The 25,718-nt window shown below is 52.1% G+C and overlaps 1 protein-coding gene across 3 annotated transcripts; it reads right to left on the bottom strand.

Moving 5' to 3' along the window:
- Nucleotides 1–886: 886 nt before the first annotated feature.
- KDM5C (lysine demethylase 5C) lies at nt 887–25,718 on the bottom strand. Of its 3 annotated transcripts, none has more exons than XM_055003208.1 (28): nt 25,216–25,718; nt 22,772–22,849; nt 21,458–21,580; nt 19,935–20,105; nt 19,502–19,636; nt 17,835–17,903; nt 17,285–17,408; nt 17,016–17,197; nt 14,769–14,927; nt 14,474–14,593; nt 14,136–14,294; nt 13,810–13,991; nt 10,692–10,854; nt 10,486–10,605; nt 9,809–10,003; nt 9,243–9,424; nt 7,741–7,865; nt 7,140–7,287; nt 6,751–6,847; nt 6,255–6,613; nt 5,973–6,111; nt 5,714–5,893; nt 5,492–5,632; nt 4,554–5,090; nt 3,478–3,535; nt 3,055–3,254; nt 1,862–2,065; nt 887–1,733 (listed from the first exon to the last, which is right to left on the bottom strand). In XM_055003208.1, the coding sequence occupies exons 1-28, from the start codon at nt 25,612–25,614 to the stop codon at nt 1,728–1,730; spliced, it is 4,755 nt and encodes a 1,584-aa protein (XP_054859183.1). In that variant the 5' UTR covers nt 25,615–25,718; the 3' UTR covers nt 887–1,727. The 3 variants fall into 3 exon arrangements, with proteins under 3 accessions (XP_054859183.1, XP_054859182.1, XP_054859184.1); XM_055003207.1 differs by having other exon boundaries at nt 6,742–6,847; XM_055003209.1 differs by lacking the exon at nt 17,835–17,903.

Consider the following 25,718-nt stretch of genomic DNA (forward strand, 5'->3'; position numbering starts at 1 on the left):
AATCTCCCTCTGATTTCTTGGTTGCAGTCTCCCTTTTGATTGATGAGTGAGCCTAGGAACAGAAAATCTTTAAACAATTTCAGTTTCTTCATTGTCAACCTTAAAATTGTATTAGTTCCTCAGTAGTCATTACTTTGGTCTTCTTGATGCCGAGTTTTAATCCTGCTTTGGCACTTTCTCCCTTAACCTTTATCAGTAGTCATTTCACGTCTTCGCTATTTTCTGCCAGTAATGTGGCGACATCTGCATCTCTCAAAATTGTTAATGTTCCTTCCCCCAATTTTCACTCCACCTTCATCTAAATGTAATCAGGCTTTCCTTATATATGATATGATCTGCATATAAATTGAACAGATAAGGAGATAGTATACATCCTTGTCTGAAACCTTTGCCCACTGGAAACCATTCTCGTTCCCCTATTCTGTCCTAGCCGTAGCCTCTTGTCCAGAGCGCAGCTTGTGCATCAGAACCATCCGATGTTGGTGTTTTTGTACCCTTAACAATCGTGCCCCTTAAACTTCTTCCTTGCTATCTTGTCTACAGTTACCCACTGTTTGCTTAGCCAGTATTTTCGTTTAAGCAATCTCTTTTGTTCAAATGGCATGAACTTTGCTGTGGGGAGGAGGGAGTTTGAAAATTCTCCCCAAACAATGGGTGCAGATATGTCTGTTTCAGGCATTTCATTGAAAGCTGTAGAAAACACTTAGAAACTGTGCTAACAGAACTCAAAAGGGTGAAAGCATCACTTTGGATTTCATGCTGCTCCACCGTTACAAGACACGCACACGCAATCCATACATTCTGGTTTCTAACCTCACCTCTGACCGATACGGTTACCTGAACAGTAATCACTCCTTCCCCTCTCCCAAAATCAGAGCAAGTTCCATAACCTCCAAAGTTTAATAATAATAAAAAATCATAATACAATAAAATAACACACCCCACCCTACCCCCAACAGCCCACCCACCCTCTGCTGGAGAAAATAATGGAAAAAAAACACTAAAAAGAGAGACAAAAGACTTTAGTGTCAGAGCCTGAGGCAGCCTGGGGGCCCTGGTTCAGGGGTGGGAAGGTGAGGGTGGAGAAGAGGCTGGAGTGGAACTAGAAGATTCCTTGCCCTTTCCACCAGCCCAAAAAGAACAAAGTGGTTACCCAATTCCTATAAAACCCAACAGGTACCACAGGGATTTGGGGTGTTCGGGGGAGCAGCCCCTCTGTCCAACAGGGGGTGCTGTCCCCATTGCGCCCAGGGAATGCTGGTACAAGAAGCAGGATGCTGCCCTCCCTGAAGAGGGCGCTCAACTCCCTTTATTGCCTGAAGCAAGGAGTTGGGGCTAGTCCCCGCACACACTGCTGGCCACCCATTTCTCGGTCTCTCTCTGCAACGCCATCGTCCTCACAGCAGCAGACCTGGGTACTTTCTACTGTTTCCGCTGACGGAACTGGCAGGCCCTGCATGTTGGTGACCCCTGCAAATGCCTCCCCCTGCTGAGGCATCAACAATACAAAAGGAGGAAAAATAAAATAAAATATTACATTGTCTGAAAAGAGTCTGGTGCAGGGCCAGTGCTGAGTCCCAGGGGGCGACGTTCAGCCCCCAGCTTCTGGGGCTGGGTGCCCCCCCCATGCAGAGTGCTAGTCAAACCGACAGGGTGACGTGGGGCTGCCAGAGTCCCTTGCAGTGCAGTGCAGTCCGGGAAGGGGAAATCCAGGCATCTTCCGACTGTCACAACTACTAGGGAAAAGGCAGGGCAATTACCACCTGTTGTTTGTTTACTTTAAAGGAGGAGCCCCCCCCCCGCCCCCTGGCCAGAAGTGTGCACTGTGCACACCCTCCATTCCTGGCACCCTAACCCTTACCCCAACTCCATTGTGGCTGCAATCTGTGCCTGCTGCAGGGGGAGCCCCACCCTGGGGCGGCGCTGGGTCTTCCCCCCGGCTCTTCTTTGGCTCTAGTTCCTCCTTGGGCAGGGTTGGGTAGTCGCCACGCTCCATCTTGCGCTTCCGACGCCGCTCTGTGTCTCGGCCTCGCCCACGGGTACCACAACGTTCTGCTTGCTCCAGCTGAAAATAAATGAAGAATCAATCCCACTCACCTGCTGCATAATTTGTAGGAAACGTGGGACTGTTAAGAACTTTGGGCCTTTGTGCATATGGTTAAAAAATTGCAAAGTGCGAGTGTCAAGGATGCAGGTAATCTGTATAAAGCTCAAAAAAACCAAGGGGGCCTTTGCTGAGGTTCCTGGGCCTGAATACTTCTCACTGGGGGAACAGCCCCATCCTCACACCGACGCTTTCCTCACCTTTCTCGACAGTCAGCTAAACTTGCGTGGCTCAAGGACTTGCCCAAACATTTCTGTCTATGCCAAGAGTTAAAAGTATGCAAGAAGGTGGGATTCTCTTGGTGTCGCCACTGTCCAAATTTCCAAATTACTGCAGAATGCTCAACGCAGAGTCATCAAGGCTACTTCTAAGGTAAGCCTCACATGAATCAGAATCAGGCCCTCTGCACAGCAGCCGAGCTGCTTCTGCACCGATACCCACATAGGAACGTATAAAGCACGGATCTGTATGATACGCCCCCACCCGGGTGCTGGCCATGCAACTTTTTAGGGCCGTCAATCAATCAATCAATCAGTAGTGTTTCTTTTTTCTTTCTTTTAAAGATCTGCTCTCAACTATAGCGTGGCCAGAAATCACACTGGGAATGAAAAGCAGGTGCTCAGTTTCGGAATTACATCAAACTGTAAACAAAGCCCCCCCCCCCTTCAGGAATCTAGATTTAGCCAATTTTCAGCATCAGCAAAGTTAACAATAAAACTACCAAGTAACTAACACAAGAGATGTTATGGCACAATTTAGGTCTAGTAGCACCTTAAAGACTGATTAGACTTCCAAGATATGGCAGGAAGTCCACCTCTGGCATCTCTGATAGAGAGGGTACTCTAACTGGTTCGTGGAGCCATGCATGGGCAGAAGCACACAAACCAAGCTGTCAGCTGATCATCGGGGTCTGCCGCCCCGCCCCGCCCCGCCCCGCGGCTGCCACTCACATCCAGCAGCTGGCGGAATTTGTCGAGGTGAGGGGCACAGGCGGCCTGCAGCAGGCGCCACATGCTCTGACTCTCATCCAGCGTCACCTCCAGCAGGTCCCCTTCCATGAGCAGCTCCTCCAGGGAGAGACGAGTAGTGTCTGACAGCTCCAGCACGGGGCCCTGCAGCTGCGGCAGGTACGAGCAGAGCATCGCCAGATCTGCACAGGGAGCACAGAGAGAGACCCAAGAGTGAGAAGCAGCTGGAGGTTGGAGGCCCCCACAAGGGAGGGCTCAACTTCCCCAAAGAGCTCCTTATCCGGAGGGGATACAAAGTGGCCTAAAAAATAATTGTCATAGCAACTACTCCCTCCCCCAAATCACTTACGGATGCCTATGATAAACAGGGAAGCCAGAACCACCCAATTTACTTAACAATAATACCTGAGGCACAAGAGCTGCTCTTCTCTGGAGATGTGGAGTCCCCATTCTCCAAGGACACCTAGACGATGAGATGGGAGACGGGAGATGAAAGCTGCTCACAGCCACATCGCCACGCTCCAGCAGCTCTGCAGGTGGGCATGGGGGGGGGGGGGGGCTTCTGTGGTTGCAGGGAGCCCAAAGGTCCAGTCAAGACATGTGGCCAAGCGGGCCTAAACTGCTCAAGTGGATCAGGGAACAAAGCACCTTGCAGTCCAAACTACGCAAAGGGAGGAAAGTTTTCAGGAAAATTGCCTCTCTGTCGGAAGTTTCTGAACACAATAGCTGAAGACCGGGAAGTGAGACTAAGATGCCAGAAAGCTGCGGCTCAGGGAGCCCCAGGACAAAGAGGCTAAAAGAACAGCCCGCAGCGCACAGCAGATCAAGCATCTCGTGGGAGGCCTGAGGGAATGGACGGAGCAGACAGAACTGAGGCAAGCGGGTCAGGGAAAGGGCCTGAGGGCGCTCAGAAGGGAGGAGTGCCGGGGGGACAGACTCAGAAACGAAGGAAGGAAAGAGACAGGCAGGAGAGCATCTCCGCAGCTGAGATCTGGACAAAGACTCTTGGCTTCCAACACTGGAATATGGAGGCGGCAACGAGGAGAACCCCAGCAGCAGCAGCTGACTCTGGAGCTGAGCTGCATATATAGGTCTGAGCTTGCCAACCATTCGTTGGCTGCACACTATAAACTACAAGTAAGACATTTCAAAGACGCGCGTATCAAATTAAGATTTTCACCCCCCACAGGTTTCCTGCATGTTACTATTTATAAACTGTTGCTAGTCAGTTTTGTCCCTCACCACCCCACTGGTCCCTTCCACTAAAAAAGCCCTTCAAGGGCTGCAACTGGAGCCAACCTAAAACAGGTTCAGCTAAAGTGAAACCAGCACAGAATTCGGCAAGTAGGAAGAAGAAAACCCGCCACGAGGTACCAACGCAACCTGCCTCGTGCTACCCGTCCGTTCAGAACAGCCCCCTTGGGACCACCAGGCAGAGGCCAACCAGCCCCAGGAGCAGAGGGGCCCCCCCCCCCGCTCACCTTGGGCCGTGCGCTGCCGCTGCTTTCCTCGAGTGCACCCGCCTCCTCGGCCGGGTCCCCAAGCAGCCGCTGCCGTCGTCCCGCCAGGTGCTCCAAGGCAGCGGCCACTTCTGAGGAGGCGAGGAGCTGGCGGGCCCGGTCCTGCCAGGTCATGGCTCGCTCCGTCAAGCACTGCAAGGCCTCTCCCTCGGGCAGCCGCACGGGCAGCTTCTGCAGAGCCACAAGCAGAGCCAGGATAGTCTCCAAGCGGGGCCGGCGGGAGCGCTGGCACAGGGGGCACAGGAATTTTGCTTCCCATTCCCACCATGCAGGAGAGGGACACGGACTGCCCAGGCGGGGCCAAGCCACACAGGAGGTGTGGAACCAGTCCTGACACAGTTCACACTGCAGCATGGCAGAGCTGGGGGGCTGGGAGCACACACAGTACTGGTCCCCAGGCGGACTGTGGACCGATGGCACGGGCTTCTGAGCGTTGGACTGGCGAAGGCACAGAATCCCTGCTTTCTCCTTCTGCTCACCCTCTTTGAAGGCTAGGATCTGCGGGCACAAGGCAAGGCAGTCGAGAGGACAGGCACAAAGGGAAGACTTCCTCTAAGTTCTATAAAAATCACCCACCATCACACCAGCAATCATCACGACAGCCAGTTAGCGGAACAAACCCAGATGAACTAGCCAACATCGAAAAACCTCAACTGACGGCAAAACCGGCCAAATCGTGCCATGGCAGTCCTCTTCAGAATCACGGCAGTTTTGATCCAAAGGCCACCTGAGTGCAGTTCTCACCCAAATCCGTAACCCAAACTTCTCTGTGTTTTAAGGAAAAGCCTGAACTGAACTTGTCCCATAGCCTCCCTCTGGGCCCCATATGCAGAGCCAGGGGGCTTCGCAGGCCCTGCATCCCCTCCCACCCCCACCCCCGCCCCCGCACAGTCACTCACCACAGAGCCAGGGTCCCTGAGGTCTTGTGCCGAGAGGCCCAGACTCTCCGTGTCAGATTTGTACAGGCCGGGCTCCTTCTCTCGCTGCCATTTGGTGCGTTTGACACTGTCTGAGTCAGCATCAGCACACGGGCACAGCACCTAGACGGAAGGGGCCGAGAAGTCAAGCCAGGTCCTGCCAGGCTCCTGCCCACTCACACAAGCTCCGAAGAGAGCACTAACCTCGAGCAGGGTGTAGCAGGAGCTTTTCTTGAGGAAAGTCTTGGAGGCTTTTTCCCTCCAGGAGTGTGCAGTGGCCACTTGCAGCTCGAGGTGATGCAGCTCTTCCAGGCGCACTGGCAAGTCCCTGCCCACAGCCACAAGCCCCTCCAGGTCATCCAGGCAGGGATAATGGTCCCCGTTCTGTGAGGAGCAGATGGGCACAGGTTGGCGAGGTCTGCAAAATGCTCCGGGAAGCCCAGACCCAGCGACCCCAGCACACCTGGATCTCCTCCACGTCAGCAATCCAAGCCTGGGCTTTAGAAAGTGCCTCCTTGAGGGACTTGATATTGGGCAGATGCACCGGGATGTGTTCAGCCTCTTTGATGATGGCCTCCAGGGTAGCGGGCAAGTGCTTCTGCCTGTGAGTAGCCGGGGGGGGGGGGGAGGGGAGGGAGAGAAGCTGCTATTAGACAGGGAGTTCCATGGGCATGTACCCAATGCTCACCCCCGAAGTGCCACCGAGGGCTCTGGCCACCCAAATGCCACGAGAGACCAGCCTTACCTTGCCTCCAAGCACATCTCGGCCTTCTCCTCCCACCGCTGGGCAATGGTAAGCAGCTCCTGCAGCTCAGCCATGGCCTTGTCCACAGCAGGACTAGGGGCAACCCCGCAGCCAGAAGTGATGAGTGCCTTCATCACGGAGAGGGTGGCTTTGTCCTGGGCCGAACGCAGTGTCTGCTTGACCTCCTCCAGCCAGACAGCCTGCTGCACCTGCCTCTCCAGCAGCTCCATCTCAGGCACGTCCACCCCCAGCCGCGTCCCCTGGGCCAGCAGTTTGTGAAGCTCTGGAGAGTTACTGGGGAGATCCTGTAGGGCCTCCTGAACGTCCGCTTGGAAGGCTTCCACTTTCTCCAGCAGGCCCTAAAAGGGGACAGGTGTCAAGCGGACAAGGCCAGGCGCAGCTCACAGCCAACAGCTGCACCGATTCAGCCCAGTTCAGCGTTCTGACGCAGGCAGGCCTCTGACGTGAAGCAGCAACACATCCTCACTTGGACTACCTGGACTTCCTTGATCTGGTGCATGACGCAGGGCAAATTGCTCATCTGCTCGAGAAATGTGCGCAATTCCTCCACTGTCATATGGACTGACGCTTCCCTGGAAAAGCAAGAGAACAGGTGGGATACATTTTAGTGGCCTAGAAAATGTGACGCTCCCCCCACCCTTCCCAAAGCTATCATACAGACTCTCTTCCTCGGGGCAACAGTTTTGGAGCTTTTTGGATAAGGTTTCCTGCAAGGGAACTGCTTGGGGAGAGGGGGGGGGCGGCGGTGTGTCTCTGCAAAGGGATGTTCCTGCGGCCCACTGAATGGATTAAGCAGGATGAAAGGCAAGGGCCCCGTTTTCAAGAAGAAAGAGGATCGCCACCGGCAGAGCCGTCTCCACTCACCCAGTTTCTTGGCTGCTCAACAGACCCAGAGCCTCCGAGACACACTTCTCAGCTTCACTTAAGCAGCCCTTGAGCCGATGAAGCAGCTCGTTCTCAGGGAACTTCCTCTCTCGCGCCTCCGACTCCAAGGCACGCAACTCCTCCAAGGCTGAAAGACCAGATCCTCAGTGGGCTTCAGCACCAATCCCACCTTCCCAGCCATACCTACCACCACCACCAGGAAACAGAACTAAGGGGAAGGCCCCGGCTCTGATGCACGGCTACAACAGGTTTTGGGACTTGCTCCTCGCCAGCATGGAAAGAAGTCACTAATCTCCCCAACTGCTCCACCACTGCTCCCATGCCCTGTGATTCAGAAACCCTGACTGGTCCCAGCACCACTTCCGTTCCTCACTGCCTCTCCCATTAACCTTCCCTGAAAGGTCATGTGCTGTTTTGTAAAAGAAGAGCCCAGTGGCACTTTCCGCTTACACTTGTGCATCTTGACACAGAGCCAGAAAACGGAGGGCCTTGAGGGAGCAGATGGTCTTCTCACCCAGGCCAAACCAAAGACCTCACCCAGTGTCCAACGCCTCGGAAGTAACGAGCGCAGGCAACTTACTCCTCTTGCGTCCATCTTCTACTTCCAGAGCCATCCGAACCTTGTTTGCCCAGGTATCGAAGCACTCTGCTCGAACCTTCAGCTTGTGCAACATGGCTGGGAGCTCATCCAGGGTGTATCGATACCTGCATGTTGGGGATTGGGGCAAAACGGAGTTAACTGGTCTCCCAAGCTCATGGAAGCTCACCTGCTCAATGCCAGCATCCACTCTGACCACGTTGGACCTGAATCAGGGTCTCCCACAAGGCTGTGCCAGATCTTCTGAAAAGCAGCCACAGCTGCCAACAGAGGCACTTCCAAATCCTTTTGCAATTTATTCGATGTGGGAAAAATCCCTAACTACAGGCTCAGCTAAAGCAGGTACTGGAGATCTGTAATGATCTTTTTCTTTATAAACATCTGGAAGGGTCCTGACAAGAGATGAACTCTTCAACACTGCCACGCCCGCCCACCCCTCGCTTGCCAGAAAGGCACCAACCGTCAATGTGACAGATTCATGGAAGAGAGGGATCTACCAGAGGCACCAGCCGCGGTGACTAAAGGAAACCTCCCCGTTCAGAGGCAGTCAACCCGTTCTGCTACAAGGCAACACCAGGCAAAGGGCCTCGGTCTCTGGGCCCTGTTTGTTTGCTGCCGCTCTGTGAAACAGACGGATGAATCACCGGCCTGATCCAGCAGGACTCTGTAGGTGGCTATTGGCCCAAGGAAACACTTCAAAGCTAACAGCCGCTGGGAAGGAGCGGGGGGAGGCACTTCTATCTAGGAAACAGCTGGGGAAGGAGCGAAGAGTTTAACACTCCCTGTGCCCCAGCGGTGATGCAGACCCACCTACAAAATTACCCCCCCCCAATGTATCTGATCACAGATCTCCAGCATCTTGATCAGCTGAGCCTGGTAATGATCACAGATCCAAAATGGCTGGTACTTCCCACTTCTAATCCACAAACCTGAAAAGCTTTGCTTGCTATATTCCGTTTCAACAACCCTTCCATAAACACAGGATTTGAATCCAGTGACACCTTACGAGACCAACCAGATTTTTCAGGATACAAGATTTCTCTTAAAAGCTTCTATTTCGAAAAATGTTGGGTCTCCCAAGGTGCCGCTGGGCTCAAATCCTGCTGTTCTACCGCAGACCAACATGACGACCTTCCATAACATGACCTGAAACTACCTTCCATAACAAAAGGAAGATATCACCTCTACGTATAAAGATGGCCTGTGCAACAGGCAAAAGGATTCCGGTCATGTCTGCAAATGTTACAGGCACCACAAGCTCATCAAGATAAAAACCTGGGCCAAGTAACATTTCAGAGGTTAAAGTTACCCAACAGTAAAAAGCACCTACTATATTGCAGTGCTTTTGGGTTCCCTTCTGGACCTCAGTCCAGCATCAACGATCTAAGTGAGCACAGCTGTTTTCACGGACCGTACGGGTGGGCGAGGGAGAGGGTTCCACCCCCGCTCCGGAGTGGGACGTGACGCGGCTCCTTCCTGCCCACCTGAGGTACTGTCTGCTGCTGGGGCACTTGCACAGGTCGTTGATGTGGTAGAGACAGACGAGGCAATCCGGACAGTCGTAGCAAGCCAGTGCCGAGAGGAAGCAGGTAGTCTTGCACTTGTCACACTGGCGCTCATCGTCCGGGAGCAGCTCAAAAGCCTCCCGTTCTGCCTCCGTGATACCCTGTGATGGGAGGGAGGAGGAGACAGGGATGAACTACTTGGGCCATCTGCAGAAAGCCCCAAGGTGGCCCATGCCCTGCTGAGTGGCCGGACGGGGCCTCCCTGACACTTGAACAGCCAGGCATTCCACTCAGGGTTGTTCAGGAGACTACAGGGAGACGGATGACTTCTGCCCACTTCCAGAGGATTCAGGAGCAGAACCTCTCAGACTACGTGGACAGTCAGCCACACAACTGGAGGCTGGCAAAATAAGAGAGGCGTTAGTGCACGCTTTCCTTTTCTAACTCACTCTTGAATGAGTTAATGGTTTTAGAATAGAGGCTGATGACTTTGCAAAGTAAAATAAATACTGTGGTGCCCACTCATCCGTCCCTACATCCCCTACCTTATCAAGGAGAGCCTTGCGCAGTTTGCGTTCCTCTTGCACCAAGATAAACATCTCCTTGTGTACAGCAGCTGCCAAGTTCAGGTCCAGCTTCTCAGGGCAGGCGGCCATTTTGCAGATAAGCTCCTCATGCGAGAAGACACAGTAGCGGCGGAGGCGCCGATAGTGTTCGATGCACTGGCGACCAGCTGGCAACTGAGGAGGGGGACAACAAGCAGTGTCACTGAAGGACTCTGGCTCCCGAGGAGGCCAGGCTCACGTCACCATGGAACCACACACTGCAATGCCACAATCAGGGCCGGTGCCACCACTGAGGTGGGCGCCGCAGGGCTGGAGGGGGCGCCGGAGGCGCACGCCACGGAGCTGGCATGCCTGGCCCACACCGCCACCACCTGCCCCCGGCCGGGTGCAGCAGCCGTGGGCCAGGCACGGCAGGCGGCCGAGGCGGCGTGCGGAGCTTGGGCAGCCTCCTCACGCTGCCCCAGCCACCCGCCGCAGCCAATGGCCCCGGCTTTGCTGCGTGATGATATCCGGGGGCACTGCGCACGCGCGCACATAGGAGTGGCTGCAGGCGCCAGAAACCCTGGCGCCGGCAGCGGCCACAATCTGTAGCCAAGGCTGCCCTTCCCCTGTTGTCTTGAACCAAGGATAGAACCGACACAAATCTCCATACTCACCCAGTCAGCAGTGCAGAAGTTGACTGCTTCAGCAAAGTTATAGCCCTGGTTGAAACCACTGTGATAGGCTCTAGGGAAGGTAATGACAAACTCTCCAGCACACTGATTGGTCCGGACCACCTGCAGATGTAAGAGAAGAGAAACGATAGGACTAGGCCAGGCCCATGAGACATGGAGGGCGGGGCAGGGCAGGGCAGACTACTCACTGGGACACCGTGAGCCATGAGGGTGTTGGGGTTCATGAGCGTCACCAGCTGGTGCAACAGGTCTGGCTGGCTCTCAAACAATTCTGGAGTTAGTTTCTTCATGACTTCTTCCAGATGTTCAGCTGCAAAGGATGGGACCCCATACCAGGTCTTGGGCTCACCCCTAGAAAGCAGACCCACAAGACAGATTTAAAAATACCAGTGGGGCCCACAACAAAACGTTGCAGATGGTGAAGGCAGTCGTCTCCACAGTTGTCCAAAGCCAGCCATGCCTCTTGGTGCCCCACCTTCCCACCCATCCAACCTTTCCTGTTGGTTCCTCCCAGCACCCTTCAATGTGACCCTTCCACCTGCCTCCTAGACACCCTTTACGCTGTACCTCCCTCCCATTTGGTGGAAAGCCCCTCCCCCCCGCTTTGAAACACCATTATTGTTTTGCCCCCTCCCTGCTAGACACTGGTCCCGGGGATGTTGGTGACACTGGGGGAGAAGAGAAGTTGTGGAGAGGGAGACTCTCGTTCCCCTGCCTTCGCTTCCACCCTTCTTAAATACCAGTTCCAGTTCCTTCCCCTTTCCAACAGATCCTTTCCCGTTTCTGCTGCCCAAAGATCCTTCCCGGTTTCTGTACCTTCTCCTGTGACACACCACTTCTTACACACTCACAAGCCCAGGTAAGTGGGTGGCGGCCACAGGCTTTGACCGACAGCCTCCTTCCGTGGGGACTTTGTACACGAGGTGGGAGAGTGGGTACTCACGGTGGTGGGCCATGAGTGCACTGGGGGACGTAGCAGGAAGCCTGGGAGAACTCTGCACTCGCTCAAGGGAAGAAGGGCAAAGCCCAGAATGTCTGACTACCTAACAAAAACCACCCAAGTCCCCTTGCAGGTGATCTGCCCCTGGAGTTCCAGCTCAGTAAGGAGTGGGGGAGCATTGACAGGTAAGGAGGAGCTGGGGTGATGGCTAAGCCAGCTCGCTGGTCTGTGCCAGCCGCCCCCCTCACCTGAACTCACCTGACTGCCAGCCTGTTCAGGTGAGGCTCAGCGAGGGAGGGGGCAGTGGCAGAAGCCCCTGTCTGCCACAGAGGCAGTTGCCCAGAAAACTACTCATGACACAGCCAATGGGGGGGGGTGGCTACCCATGTGGGTGCTCCGCTCAGATTCCCTCAGCTGGGGCCCCTCCCAGCAGAGAAGGAAGTGCAGCCACTGGCCGGGCTGACTGGGTGTTCACAACACCCTGTTGCTGGAGTCACGGGCAACACGTGTGCCCGTTCCCTTGCAGGCAGCTTGCCACTCGTCTGGGAGACCAAGGAGCATAGCTGTCTGAGCCCCCCCCCCCCCCGGGAATAAGCCTCCGCGAGTGCCATTCAGGTCCTGCCCAGGGAGCTGTTTTCCAAGGCGGCCTGCAGCTCGGCCACATTGGCAGGAGATACTTCCAGGGAACCTCTGCGCCTTTTCTAGAGTTTGATAAAATACGTGCTGAAAAACAAGGAACTGCTGCCTGCTCCCCTGATGTTGGCAGTAGCTGCCGCAGCCCCCTGCGCCCCCCCCCCATCAGGATGTCTCCTCAGGCATCCCTGCACAGTTTCCCTGGCCTGGGGTGATCCCCGCTGCCAGGAGGAGCAGGGGGTCAAAGGGCGCCCTCCCTGCCCAGCCCCCCTGCCCCCTCCCCTCCCCTCCATGTAAGTTCAGGCAGTGGGGTAGGAACGGAAGTGTGGCCCGTGGCTGCTGGAGTCTGATGAGCCAGGCAGAGGGGAAGGCAGAAGTCACCGCAGGGAGGTGGGGGACGTGGAGCAACATCTTAGGAACTCCTGGGCTCCTCCTCCGGGAGGATGGACCACCCTCCATTTTGCTGTCTGCAGAAGCAGGGATGGACTTGGGAAATCTGGCATGGGGAGGGGGTGAGTGGCGCCCCCCTGAAGCAGTTTCTCAGCTCCTGCGGGCTTTCAGTCCACGGGGGGGGGGGGGGGGAAGAGTTGTCACCCCCTGGACGGGGGCGTGGCTCTCAAGGTCCAACCTGCATTCTCACATTGTTGTGATGCAGTGATGTGTTCAAATGGCGCCACTGCAAGTCTGTGGGCACTTTGCACTCCCTTCTGGCCTTTCGTGTGGTCTCCAATGGGCATTCCTGTCACTCATTGAAGACACCGCCCCGCCCCGCCCCCCCCCCCCACCTGCCTCTCTGGATCCTGAGGACTTGCTCCCAAGCGCCGCAGGCTTTCTGGTCCTACTTTTCAGGGAGGGGGAGCCTGTTTCTCACGGTAGTGGCAGCGGCGGATGGGGGGGGGGATTTGCAGGCATGCCAAGCTGTGGCCATCAGGCTGGCCCTTATCGGAAATGGGGGCTGGACAGGCAAGAGTGTGGGTGTTCGAAGTAGACCTTCACTTTCACCTCTGCCCCCCCTCCCCAGCAGGGACGCCTGCTCCCTGATGGGGAGGGGGGCTGTTGGTGGGCAGCGGGGGGGTCATGGCGTCCCCACTAGCTGCGCTGTCGTTTGCCCCTCGCCTGCCTGTCAGGGAAGAGGTGTGGCCATTGGCTGGTGTGAGCAAGGCTGTCAGGGGAGCGGCGGACGGGTGCTCCTGGTGGCGGCCATGCCTCGCTTTGCTGTGCTCAGGTGCTGGCGGGACTCTGCTGCGCAAGTCCACACGGAGCGGCCGAGCGGCCACGTTTACGTCGACGCACAAGTGGAGGCGTTGACTCAGGGCTCAGGACTGAGCTGCCCGAAACGTTACTTAAAATAAAAAAATCATGGCTTCATGTACATATTCTTAAAATCACAACTTCCTTTATATGATTAGCATATGATTATATGTTGAACTTCTATTCAACATACTACAAAAAGCGATTTTTTTTTTTAATGTTCTGGTTCTATTTTGATTTAACAAAATATTTTTTTAAAACCAATTTAATTTATTATATTTATATCCCGCCCCCGCCCCCCGCCCCGCTTTTGCAGGCTCAGGGCGGATATCTGTTTACAAAATCAGACCCTAACCCCTTCCTGGTTTCAGCATGGCTAGTCTCTCCTGGAAGAGCTTCAAGTACCTGAAAGGCCTGCGAAGCTCAGCCCCACAGGGCAGCCCTGCTCCCCCCTCCCTGCCGGCTGCTCCCACATGGCTCACCAATGGAGGTAGTTAATCGAGTAGCTCCAATGATCTTCAATGTGCCAGCAAAAAGCAGAGAACACCATGCCGACATAGAGCCAGGGAACCTTCATGCCTGAAATATCAGCGTTGATGTGGCACAACACAGACTGCTTCAGCACCGGCATCACGTTGAGGTTCCAGCCACTGGCCGCATATTCCTGCAAGCACAGGTATTGGACTAAGAAAGTGGGCACAGCTAGGGGATACAGACTGGGCCAGAAGTGGACAAGTGCTGGAGGGGAGAGTCAAAATGTTTTTGGAAGGAGGGGGTTTGCCATCAGCAAGGACATGGGCAGACACACCTCCTCCTCAGGGGAGAGCTGCCGTTTGCCATCATTTATGGGGAAGCCACTTCCAAATTCCTTGGAATGGATGTCAGCCCCGTACTCCACTGTCACATCCTCTTCAATGCTGTTCACTAAACGCCAGAACTCCTTTTCCACAAATTCTGTTGGCACCATCTGGGGAATGTGGCAAAAGAAAGAGTCAAGATTACAGATAAACACACAGAAATCTCAAAACAACTGGCAGCTGAAGGGCAACGACTAGAATCTACTACAGAAGAGAATGCAAGTGCTCCTTGGCTTTCAGCACCTAGAAATGCTCAAAACCGGCTCAGAATATGGATACCAGAGCTCACATGTACAGGCATGTTGAAGTAGTCAGCCTTGAAGGAATCAGCCATCTCTCCAAAACTCTGCAGCGTGTATTCACGAGTGGCCTGCTCAAAGCCAAAAGCCTCTGGAGGGCGCTTGCATTCCTGTGAGGAATGGATAAGGGAAAGAAAGTGGAAGAATTCAGGAACAAACAGTTACCTAACAGTAAAATTCAAGCATCTGTGACAATTCTTAGGTATCTAAAGATCGCTGTATGTAACCACAGGCCTAGCCAGGCAAAGAATGCCAACTCACTGCCAGAGGCAGGGACCCCCTTACCGCCATGACGCATTTGGGGCACCTCCAGACGCCTTTGGGGATCTCGGGCAAGGGTGGCAACAGGCAGAAGATGTGGTAGTTGTCATCACAGCCGTCACAAAGCAACAGTTTGTCATCCTCATCCCCCCGGGCACAGATCCGGCAAACGTAAGACTCAATCTGGAAGACAAGCACCAAACCTGAGAAACTCTGCCATCCAACAACGAAGGTGGCCCGAGACGTCTACGGCCAGTGCTGCTTCCCAGACAGCAGCCGGCTCTGGATATTCAAAGGGGAGAGCGAACCTTGGAGCCACTAGGACCCACTGGCCACTTTTCACCCCAGCAGGCAGAGGAGCTGCAGGCACCACGAGCTTCGCATCTGCTAGCAATTTCCCAGTATCATTTATTTTATTTTTATTTTATCGTATTTGTATTCTGCCCTCCCCGCGAGCAGGCTCAGGGCGGATAACAGCATTAAGAACATTTAAAACATTTAAAAGCATCATACAAAAATATCATAAAAAATAGCAGCACTCTTTTTCCTGATGGCAGCAATACAGTTAACAACAAATAATGCAACAGTACAATTGAATATAGCAGCAGCTTAAGAACAGTGGTGGGCAGCTCTCATAGGGAGGGGGATAGATGTTGTATCCTCCAGCCAGTGGAGGCCCAGCCTCAGCCATAAGCCTGGCGGAACAACTCTGTCTTACAGGCCTGGTGGAAAGATAGTAGATCCTGTCGGGCCCTGGTCTCAGTAGACAGAGCGTTCCACCAGGTAGGAGCCAGGACTGAGAAAGCTCTGGCTCTAGTCGAGGTCAGGCGGGTCCTCCTTGGAGCCAGGGACTGATAACAATTGCTTTCCTCCCGATCAGAAGGTCCTCTGGGGAATATACAGGGAGAGACGGTCCCTCAGGTACGCTGGCCCCAGTCTGCACAGGGACTTATAGGTCAAGACCAAGACCTTGAACCTGATCCGATACTCCACTGGCAACCAATACAGCTCGTGCAATACTGGTGTAATATGCACCCTATCTGGTGCTTTCACAATGATGCACGCTGCTGCATTCTGCACCAGCTGTAATCTTTGGGACAGGCTCAAGGGTAGGCCCGCATAGAGTGAGTTACAGTAATCTAACCTAGAAATGACCGTTGCCTGGATCACTGTAGTTAAGTCACAGGTAGACAGGTAACCATCCGAGGAACCATCACCACTTCATATCTCTCTTGCCGCAAGAGAGCGCAGGTCTAGCCATTGTCCAGGACGGGAGAGATATGAAGTGGTGATGGTTCCTCGGAGGGGGAGTGTGACACGCTCCTGAAGAAGGTGGCACGAAATCTGTGTTCGTAGCCGGCCCCAGATTGAGCGTGGCGGTCCTTCTTTCCCCTTTACATTGAGAACGGTATCACCTACCTGGAAGAACCTGGGATTGAAATAACAGCATGAGAAGAATGAACAAACTAACTAAAGGAAGTATTTGAAGGACTGGAGCTGGACTGAGTTTCTACCAAACCTAAGTCCATTTGTATACTGCGCCGTCTTTGGATTATTGTATGTTTAGGAATTGTAGTTATGAATGGATTTGTAACACTGTTTGAAGAAGCAAGAGGCACGTGCACTTTGTAAATCAAATATTCATTATTATTATAAGAGAGATTTTGCACATTGAGTGTTGTTGCTTCCTGCAGGGAATTTTCCCTTCTTCTTTCCATCCATTTTCAGGGAGGCATCTAGGATCACCCCCAGGCTCTTAACCCTCGGAACTGGCACAAGCTGTGCCCCATCGAGGGTCGGGAGCCGGAGTCCCGAATCCAGTCCTCCGTGGCTCAAGTACAGGACCTCTGTCTTTGTTGGGTTCAGTTTCAGTCGACTCTGTTTCAACCAATCAGTCACGGCTGCAAACCCATGTTCCAGGACATCTGGGGCTGAGCCGGGCCGGCCGGCCATCATCAGATACAGCTGGGTGTCATCTGCATATTGATGGCACCCAAACCCAAAACTTCGCACCAGCTGGGCAAGGGGGCGCGTATAGATGTTAAACAGTAAAGGGGAAGAGTACTGCCCCCTGCGGGACCCCACACACCAATGGATGACGGGGTGACGATTAGCTAACTTGGAAGTATCACCGGTATAAAAAAAGGAATCTTGAGACTTTCTTCTCAAGTTTCAGTTCAGCCCCTGCTCAAGAGATTAGCTTGCTAAGGCAGAACAGAAGAGGACAGATGGAAAAGACCCACCTAACCAAAGAGGGGGGATTTCACTTACAAACTGAGTGTTGTGGTTGCGCCGCAGACGCATTGTCATCTTGGTGCAGGGTTCTGGACTGTGCCTCAGTTCTTCTTTCACATTTGCATAGCCACGGGGAGATGGGGGCTCCAGCTTGCTCTCGGGAACAGGGGCCTCCTCTTTCACTATCACTGTAGGAGGACAGTCGAGCATCTCTTTGTCTGCAATGGGAATGATGGAGCTCAGAGCAGCAAGGGCTCTTTCTCTCCTGCCTGGTTTCCTATAGGGCTGGGCTGCCACGTTCTTACCTTTTTTACGCATGTTCTTGTCTTTGGCCACGAGCCCCAAGCCCATCATTTTGGGACCAGCACCGTAGATCTGCAGTTTCTTCAGTTCCGGGTTCTTCTCAATGTCTTCTTCTGTTGGCTCTGGCTGCAAGGAAGACAAAGTCAGATAACTGATAGGAAGAGCCCGTCAGCCCTGAAGTGTGTGGCAGAGACCCAACAGAAAGCAGGCAGCAAAGGAAAGTAACTGCAACTATATGGTTGGGGAGAGGAGGAGGAGGAGGAGAGGAAACTATTTGCAAAGACAGACGTGAATAATGCTTTTAGAACAGTGTCAAATCACTTCTGGGGGAAGAAAATTCATCTTGTTGTGAAGTAGAGTTCCTAGCTAGATTCACGTCACCGGTGAGACTGCCGACTGAAGCAAAGTGAAGCGGGGTAAGTTGGGACATTTAGTTGCCTCAAGCCACGTCTCCCTTTTCATGTGGCCCACGAACTTCCAGCCATGAAGCAGGGTGAGCAAACAGAGCAAGAGAGACAGAGGCGGAAGGAAGGGACAGAACAGGAACAGTACCCATGCTTGAGGCGCCTGCTCAGGGAACAGAGCTGGGGTGCTGACAGATTCAGGGCACGACTCGGATTCCTGTAGGAGGACGACAAAATTCATGGGGAGCAGGGGTCAGCAGCTGGACTCCCAGAACTGTAGCCAGGGTATCAAAAGACACAGGCGTGTGTGTATGGTTGGGTCACACTGAAGGACACAGGACTGTGCCACTAATCCTTTCAACTGAACATCTAGAAATGAAAGCCACCCAAGAGCCAACACACGAGAAATCTGTAACCAGGAAGAAGTGAGCTTTTGTTTATGTAGGAACTGAACATCTTGCATGAGGGGAGAGAGGGCCCAAAACAATTTCTTAACTCCCAATTTACAAAGAGAACAGAAATTAAAGGTTAACAGCACACTCTTAAACTATACTATCACCCCCCATCAGCAAGTGTAACAAAAGGGAAAGTTGGAATTTATTCCTTCTTCAATAGTAAATATATGCAGGCAAGTGGATTCCAATCCACTGCTGCTTATTAAATCCAGAGAGAGTAATCGCTCTAGACTGATTCATGTCGAAGACGCAACCTTACAGCTGTGGCATATCTCTACATACTAGTGAGCAGCAACATTTCCCTTCACTGAAGGTGCACACCTGGCTCCCTGCTTGCCTAAATAATCTGTGAGAAGAGAGCAACTGTCCAGATCATGCTGTTTAGAAGGGAAAATTGGGGGGGGGGGATTAAAGGAGAAGGAGCTCCTAAAAGCCCTCTCTCTCTCCAGAGCAAGCATGACCAAAATGGAGATGGTGGTGGGACCTCTGGAACGGAAAGATTAGAACAGATTTTCTACATCTAGTGGCTTCTTCTGTTACAGACCTAGGAAAAGAACCCAGAATATTAAGCTCTTACTGCATACTCTGAGCCATCAGAGACAGACAGACAGACAGACAGACAGACAGAGACAGAGCATAGATGGTGTAGTATAGTGTCGGACTAGGCTCTGCTCTGCCACAGAAGCTGGCTGGAAGTCCTTGGGCTAGTCACACATACTCAGAGTAGTGAGGAGGAAATAAAGGAGAAAAGAACGATGCAACTCACTCTGAGTCCCCACTGGGGAGAAAGGCAGGAGATACATGAAGGGAATAAACAGATGAATTACTCCTACACAAAAGAACTGACGGCCCATCCTCCTAGTTTTTGAACAAATGTAAACACTGGATGCAGCATTTCCTAACTTACGCAAGACAGATAGTCAGAGTCTTCTTTCCTTTCCTAACCACAACCACACACGAAACTCCAACCCTAACAAACTTTTGGAAGATCAAAGCTGACCAACAAGATGTTCAAATAAGTTGTTAAGCCATAAAGATGAAGAAAAAAGGGGAGGCAACATCCATGTGACAGACAAGGTAGAAGACCCACAATTCTAGATTCTCATCCATCTTTGTCCAATAATTTCCATAGCTATAGGGTGCTTTGTCCAAAAGTGGACAGGGAAAAGGCTGAAATAATTCTGGCCTGCCCTAATGAGGACAAGATGACTTTGTGTGAAAGGGATGTACTAAAGCAGAGCTGGGAAGGCTTTCTGCAGAGTCAGGGAGAGGAGTGTGTGCCACAGCTCTGGCAGTCAGGGGCTCGCCCAACCCGGAACAAAAGCAGTAATTATGGTAAGACAGTCCATGCTATACTTACCTCCTGCTGCAGACGCTTGGCCCGGCGCCCGTAACTGTTGAACTTCGATGGCTGTACTGACTGGCGCAAAGGGATGCTGTGAGGCTTATACTCCTTGTCCTTCTCCTCGCTATCAAATGGGTGAGTGTTGCATTGCTGAGGGAGAGAGCAGCATTAAAGCCAAGCGAACATTCTCAGTACACTCGCCATGAGCAGACATCAGAAAGCGAGGGGCTAGGTCCGGCCCCCTGCCAGGGGAGCAACAGGACGACGACAAGGGGAGGCCTGGCCTCTTTCTGCAACTCAAGACCTTATCCCACCCCCTATAGCAAAAAACTGCCTTCCCAGAATGTGAACCAAAAAAAAGGGGATCCGGTGCATGAAATGGAAGGCAAAATGTAATAAAAGAGAAATATTATCTAACAGAACACCTACATAAGGGGCTGCTGCTTACCACAAGATTGGCACCCGACTGATACATTTCGTAAGGGTAAATTATGCGCTCATAGTGGGAGCGAAGAAGAGAGCCAATATTCTTTCCTGATGGATAGGAAAGGCGCTGGGCCACTCGTGCCCACCGGCGATCCTTGCAGATGGCTTCGTATCCACCTTCCTCCATCACAATCTGAAACACAAAACAAAGACTTAACAAGGGAACGCTGTGGAAATAGTCTATCTTGATGATTTCAGCAAGGCTTCTGATAAGGTCCCACAGGATATTCGGGTTGACAAGCTGGTAAAATGTAGCTTGGATACTACTACTGTTAGTTGGATTTGAGAACCGATCCCACCCAGAGAGGTTTTCTAAATAGTTCCTCATCCTCTTGGGCTCGGTGTTGTTTAATATCTTTATAAATGACTTGGATGAAGGAATACAGGGGATGTTCATTAAGTCTGCAGACAATTCTAAATGGAGATGAGTAACTAATACTGTGGAGGACAGAATCAACATTCGGGATTATCTTTGCAGGTTGGAAAACTGGGCTAAATCTAACAAAATGAATTTCAACAGAGATAAATGTAAAGTTCTGCATTCAGATAGAAAAACGGAATGCATAACTATAGGACAGGTGAGATTTGTCTTGTATATGTGAAAAGGACTGGGGGGGGGGGCGGGTCTTAGCAGACCACATACTGAACATGCTTCAGCCGTGTGTTGCAGCAGCTAAAAAGGAGAGTGCCGTTTTGGGCAGCATCAGCAGAGGTATAATGTTCAGATCCTATGAAGTGATGGCATCACTTTGCCATCATTAGGTCAAATCTCACTTGGATACTAAGTTCACTGCAGTGTATGAGGGAAGTGGACAAGCTGGAACAGAGGCAAAGGAGGGCAACAAAGACGATGAGGGATCTGGAGAACAAATCCTGTGAGGAGAGACGGAAGGCGTTGGGGATGTTTACCTTGGAGAGGAGATGACAGAGAGGTGAGATTATAGCCACCTTCAAATATTTAAAGGGCTGCCATGTACAGGATAGAGCTGAGCTGTTTTCTGTTGCTCCAGAGGGTCAGATTAGAGCTATCGTGTTAAAATTAAACCAAAGGAGTTTTTGGCTAGCATTAGGAAGTACTTCCTGACGGTAAGAGCAGTTCCTCAGTGAGACAGGCTTCCTTGCTAGGTGATGGGCTCTCTTTTTAAGCTGAGGCTAAATGGTCATTTGTCAGCAATGCTGATTCTCTGATGCACTATGCAGATTATGAGAAAGAAGGTAGGAAGGGATGAGCCAGTGATCAGTTCTTGTAGCCCTTTCTTATGTGCCCAGGTTAATGCTGATCTCCCCTTTAGGGTCAGGAAGGAAGTTTCTTTCAGGCCAGATTGGCTGAGGATCCTAGAGGTTTTGTGCTTTCCTTTGAGCACTGTGCAGGGGTCACAGGGAAACTAAGGGTGCAGCTGTGAATTTCCTGCACTGTACAGAGGGCTGGACTAGATGACTTATGGGGTGCCTTCCAGCTTTATGATTCTATAAATTCCAACTTACTTTGCTCAGGCTGTACAAATCAAGGATTCGTCTCTCTACATTGGGAATTTTCAATGAGGAACCTTGGATCTCCCAAAACTTGGCAATCTGGTCCAAATAGTTCAATTTCACTCTGGTCTGTGCCTGGCAAGGTTAATATGATGAACTGTGGTCAGTAATCTCTCAAGTCAATGCCTTATATAACCGCGCTTCTCATAGGAACAGCATCTTTCATCCACCAACTGTTGCCTTTCAGTTTGCTTACATGGTGTCAAGATGCCACCAGCTTTGATAGAAGATTGCATACACAAACTGATATGGGCTGGTGCTTGCCATGGGGTCCTGCCTGCGCATCTGCAGCAAGGAAGAAGAGAGGTCTGTACTCCCATCCACCCCCACCCTGAGACAAGAGGGCTCCAACCTGGTTTAAGAACCAGAATTGTGAATGAAAGCTTCATCAGTGATGCTGCCAAATCTCCAGCAGGCTACTGGGGGAAACCAGCCTTCGTGGCCAAAGAGAAAGGATTAAATGTTTTATCTTTTTTCAGACTCACAGCCAAGACTAGAGCCTTGTAATTACTTCCTTTTAAAAGCAGGACTTTACTGCCCCAGCTTCTTTCTCACCTTCACAACTAGAACACCACTCTTCTTAGCCTTAGATAAGTTCACACACTTCACTAGTGCAACTAGAGTCCCCTACATTACCCATAAAAACAAATCCCTAGTATACCCCAAATATTAGAAAATTCAAAAGACGGTACAAGATCCCCCAAATTGTAAACTGAAAAAGATGAAGGTGAACCCGCGCAATAAAATTATAGATAGATCAATATATTGTCACATCATATATAACAGCAGCTAAAAAATATTCTGTCCTCCACCCACAGTAGTTTGTTTTCACAAGCCCGAATCAGGCTGTCACTAATTAATCAAGACTATCATAACCCTACACCACCCTGTGGTTAATGAACTGGTTTCCAAAAACAGCAGCTTGTCATCATTTTTGGAGCTAATGCTACCAACAGCTTAATACCATTTGGAGTTCAATTAATTAACTACAGCTTAATACACTTTTATGAGCGCCCAGTTCATTGCTGACAATTTAAAAAGTTAAACTAATTGTGGAAAATTACTATACATTTTTGGAAGTTTGAGACTTGTGCTTAATTGTTTTTGAATATTCTAGGCCTGCTTGCTCGATATTGAATATGTGTGATTTGCTGTTCCTCTCCTTTTCTTGCTTTGAACCCCCCCCCCCCGCCCCATTTCTGGCTTGAGTAGCCCTTTAAGTCCTACAGGGATATACCTGATAACTCTACAACTACAAAAACTCACCTCCAATTCATTGAGCCTCTGTATCCGTGGGGTAAACCGGAAATTATCCACTTCCACAGCAAAGGGGGGCTGCCAGTCCTGGGAAATAGGCAGAGGGTGGTATGATTAGGATCCCAACGTTCTGTGCACACACACATAAAGTCTATTACTAACTGTACCCTGCAAGAATATCAAACACCCTTGGCCCTATCACCTACATGCTCCAACACACACTCCTGGGCCCAAGGATAAAAACCAAGCATTGCCTCCCTAGCACAGAAGCATAACTTCATAGGATCCCAATTCAAATTTCCAGCCACAACGACATACAAATAAAGAGATTAGACAGACTAAAATACAAAACCTTGAGGAACAGGAAAGACCCCTAATTTACACGAAACAACCCTCCATAACACAGAAGCCAAGACAGAGCTGACATTTGAAACAGACCTCGATTTACACATAGATGCACACTAGTGAATCAAATACTTCACTAGTGTTTGATCCTAACAAAAGCTTCTTAGAGGTGAGTCAAATTGGTTAAACATGTAGGTTGAAAAAGCTCTCATGATCTCTCTCCTTCTCATAAGGCACATGCACATAACCCTTTCTTATATATGTAAAAGCAGTGAGATTAAGAGGAATATTGAGGGGGAAAGGCAGGTTAAGCTGGAAAATTCTTAATTTCTCTAACCAAAGCACCTTACCTATCACATTGTTGATTTTTATGCATTAGAGCCTCCGACTGAGAAGACAAGAGAAATTCACAATGCCTTAAGTTCTGCTAAATGCATGCTGCAAAATGTAGCTGGCAAATCTTAAATGAGAAGGGACTTACAAAATAGTATCTCCCAACCATCCCAAAATATGCAGATTGGACAAAGAAATGAACCGCTCCAGGAAGGCGGGTCTAAGGCATCACTGTCCAGAATCACAGCGCCAGAAAGGCATGTTCCCAACCTCCCGGAAGCCAGCCTTTAGTTGTGATGGCTTCAGCTAAAGGGTACTGACGATCAAGAACAGCAGACTGGACCAAAGTTTACAGTCTTGCAGATACATACAGGGGAAACACTTTCAACAAAACCTTCCCCTTCCCTCACGCAATGCTGTTCACTGGATACACTGACACACTGCTGCTTCAAGAAAATCACAAGGGCTGCTCATTGAGGACAGGGGAGAGGAGGAGGAGGATGGGCAAGCACAACTCTGTCCCAAGCACTTCTGTGGGAGCAAAAAGCAAGAGATACTATAGAAGAACTGGTGTTTGAAAGGTTCCCCCCTGCTGGAAACATCAAACTTAATCTGTTTCAGCATCACCTGCAGTCTGACCCCACAGGAGCATCACCCCTTGTCTTATGCCGTGCAAAATGCAAATTCTGTTAGGAAAATAAGGTTGCTTTACTACTTCTAAGCTTCCCCTCCCCCCTCCACTGCTTCCCAGACAAAGGCTCTGCCACTGGCAGCCATGATGGCCATGTCACTGTTATTAAGAACACACAGATTACAGGTGTAGCTTTGGAACTGCTTTGATAGTTTGGAGGTTTCCTACATTAAAATAATTCAGCAAGAAAAGAATAAGTAGCACACCAACAAACAGAAAGCAGGAATACAGTCTTAAACCCATCCATGTGAGATGATACACGGAAGGTGCAGAGGCTGCTCTTGTGTACTTTACAGGTGAGGTCTAGCTGCAAAAAACTGGGAGGTAGAAAAAGTATCTTGAATAGGCTGAGGCAATGGAAGTGAGTGACCCAGCCAACAACTCAGCAATAGAGCAGGCTCCTCGGAACAGCAGCTACAGGTATGGCCAACCCATGTGCTCCATGTAAGCAATGTGAACCTCTTCGGGTCTTGACACGCAAACCAGAAACTCGGACTTCTTCTCAGTCCACTCCTACAGCACCTCTAGTACCAACCCATGCGGCAAGTTGTCAAGGAATCATTATTCCCTGTCCATTTTAGCATCACACCCAACTACATCACAACGTATCACTGGTTATGCCACAAGTTAAGACACGACGGAATGCCCCTGACAGCGGTGTGTTGGGATTCAGCGCCTCCAATACTTCTCTCCATCCCTTCAGTTACCACTACCGACACCAGCATCCCTGCCACCTGGTAGATCTCGGTGCCTCCTACCACACAGGCCTCTCCAAGCCACACGGCTCCCACCACCTACTCGACACTTCCCATGAGTCACGACTGCCCTCAGCAATTTCCTTCCGGTATTGCAAGTGTCCCACGCCACACACCACCCAAGAGGCAGCACCCCTACCCTGCCCACCACCTGTCTCGCCCAGCATCACCTCCACAGGCATGGACAGCCGCTCGGTCGCCCCCCACCCCCATGGAAGGCGGACACACGTCCCGGGCCGAGGCCCCTGCAAGCAGCAGCAGCAGCAGCACGGATCGCCGCACCTGTGGCAGCCCCCCCCGCGCCCCCTCCCCAGCCCCCGCGTACTCACGGCGGGGGGCCGGATCTTGCAGATGCCGCTTTTTTCGGCGATGGGCCGGATTTTGGCGATGTAGCCGAGGGGGTCGCTGAACTCGGCCCAGCTGGGCTCAAAGACGGGGCACTCCGGCGGCGGCAGGAAGTCCTCGGGGGGCAAGGGCGGGTCGGGCTCGGCGGCCCAGGGCGGCCCCCGCTCCACCCACTCGCCCGGCTCCGCGCCCCGCAGGCCCCCCCGCTCGCCCCTGGCGGCCCTGAGCCCCCCCCGCTCGCCGCCCTCGCCCGGCTCGCCCCGGGCGGCCCGCGGGCCCCGCTGCTCGCCCCGGCCTGCCCAGTCGCCCGGCTCGGCCCGCTCCGCCCAGGGCCCCTGCTCGCCCGCCTCGCCCCGCTCCCCCGGCTCCTCCCGGGGCTCCATGCCCCCGCCCCGCCGCCGCCTCCCCCGGGGCCCCTCAGGGGGCCATGCCCGGCCCCTCCCCTCACGCGAGTCGCAGGCCTGGCGGGCCGGCAGGGCAAGGCCGG

This window comes from Eublepharis macularius, chromosome 19, assembly GCF_028583425.1.
Source record: "Eublepharis macularius isolate TG4126 chromosome 19, MPM_Emac_v1.0, whole genome shotgun sequence".
Lineage (NCBI taxonomy): Eukaryota > Metazoa > Chordata > Lepidosauria > Squamata > Eublepharidae > Eublepharis > Eublepharis macularius.

Excerpts from the sequence above, each read along its gene's own strand:
- KDM5C (XM_055003207.1), bottom strand. The coding sequence starts at position 25,614 with ATGGAGCCCCGGGAGGAGCCGGGGGAGCGGGGCGAGGCGGGCGAGCAG. Across the intron at positions 14,295-14,473 it reads ACTTCAACATGCCTGTACAT|ATGGTGCCAACAGAATTTGT; the intron begins GTGAGCTCTGGT and ends CACATTCCCCAG. Across the intron at positions 10,855-13,809 it reads TCGATTAACTACCTCCATTG|GGGTGAGCCCAAGACCTGGT; the intron begins GTGAGCCATGTG and ends TCTGCTTTCTAG.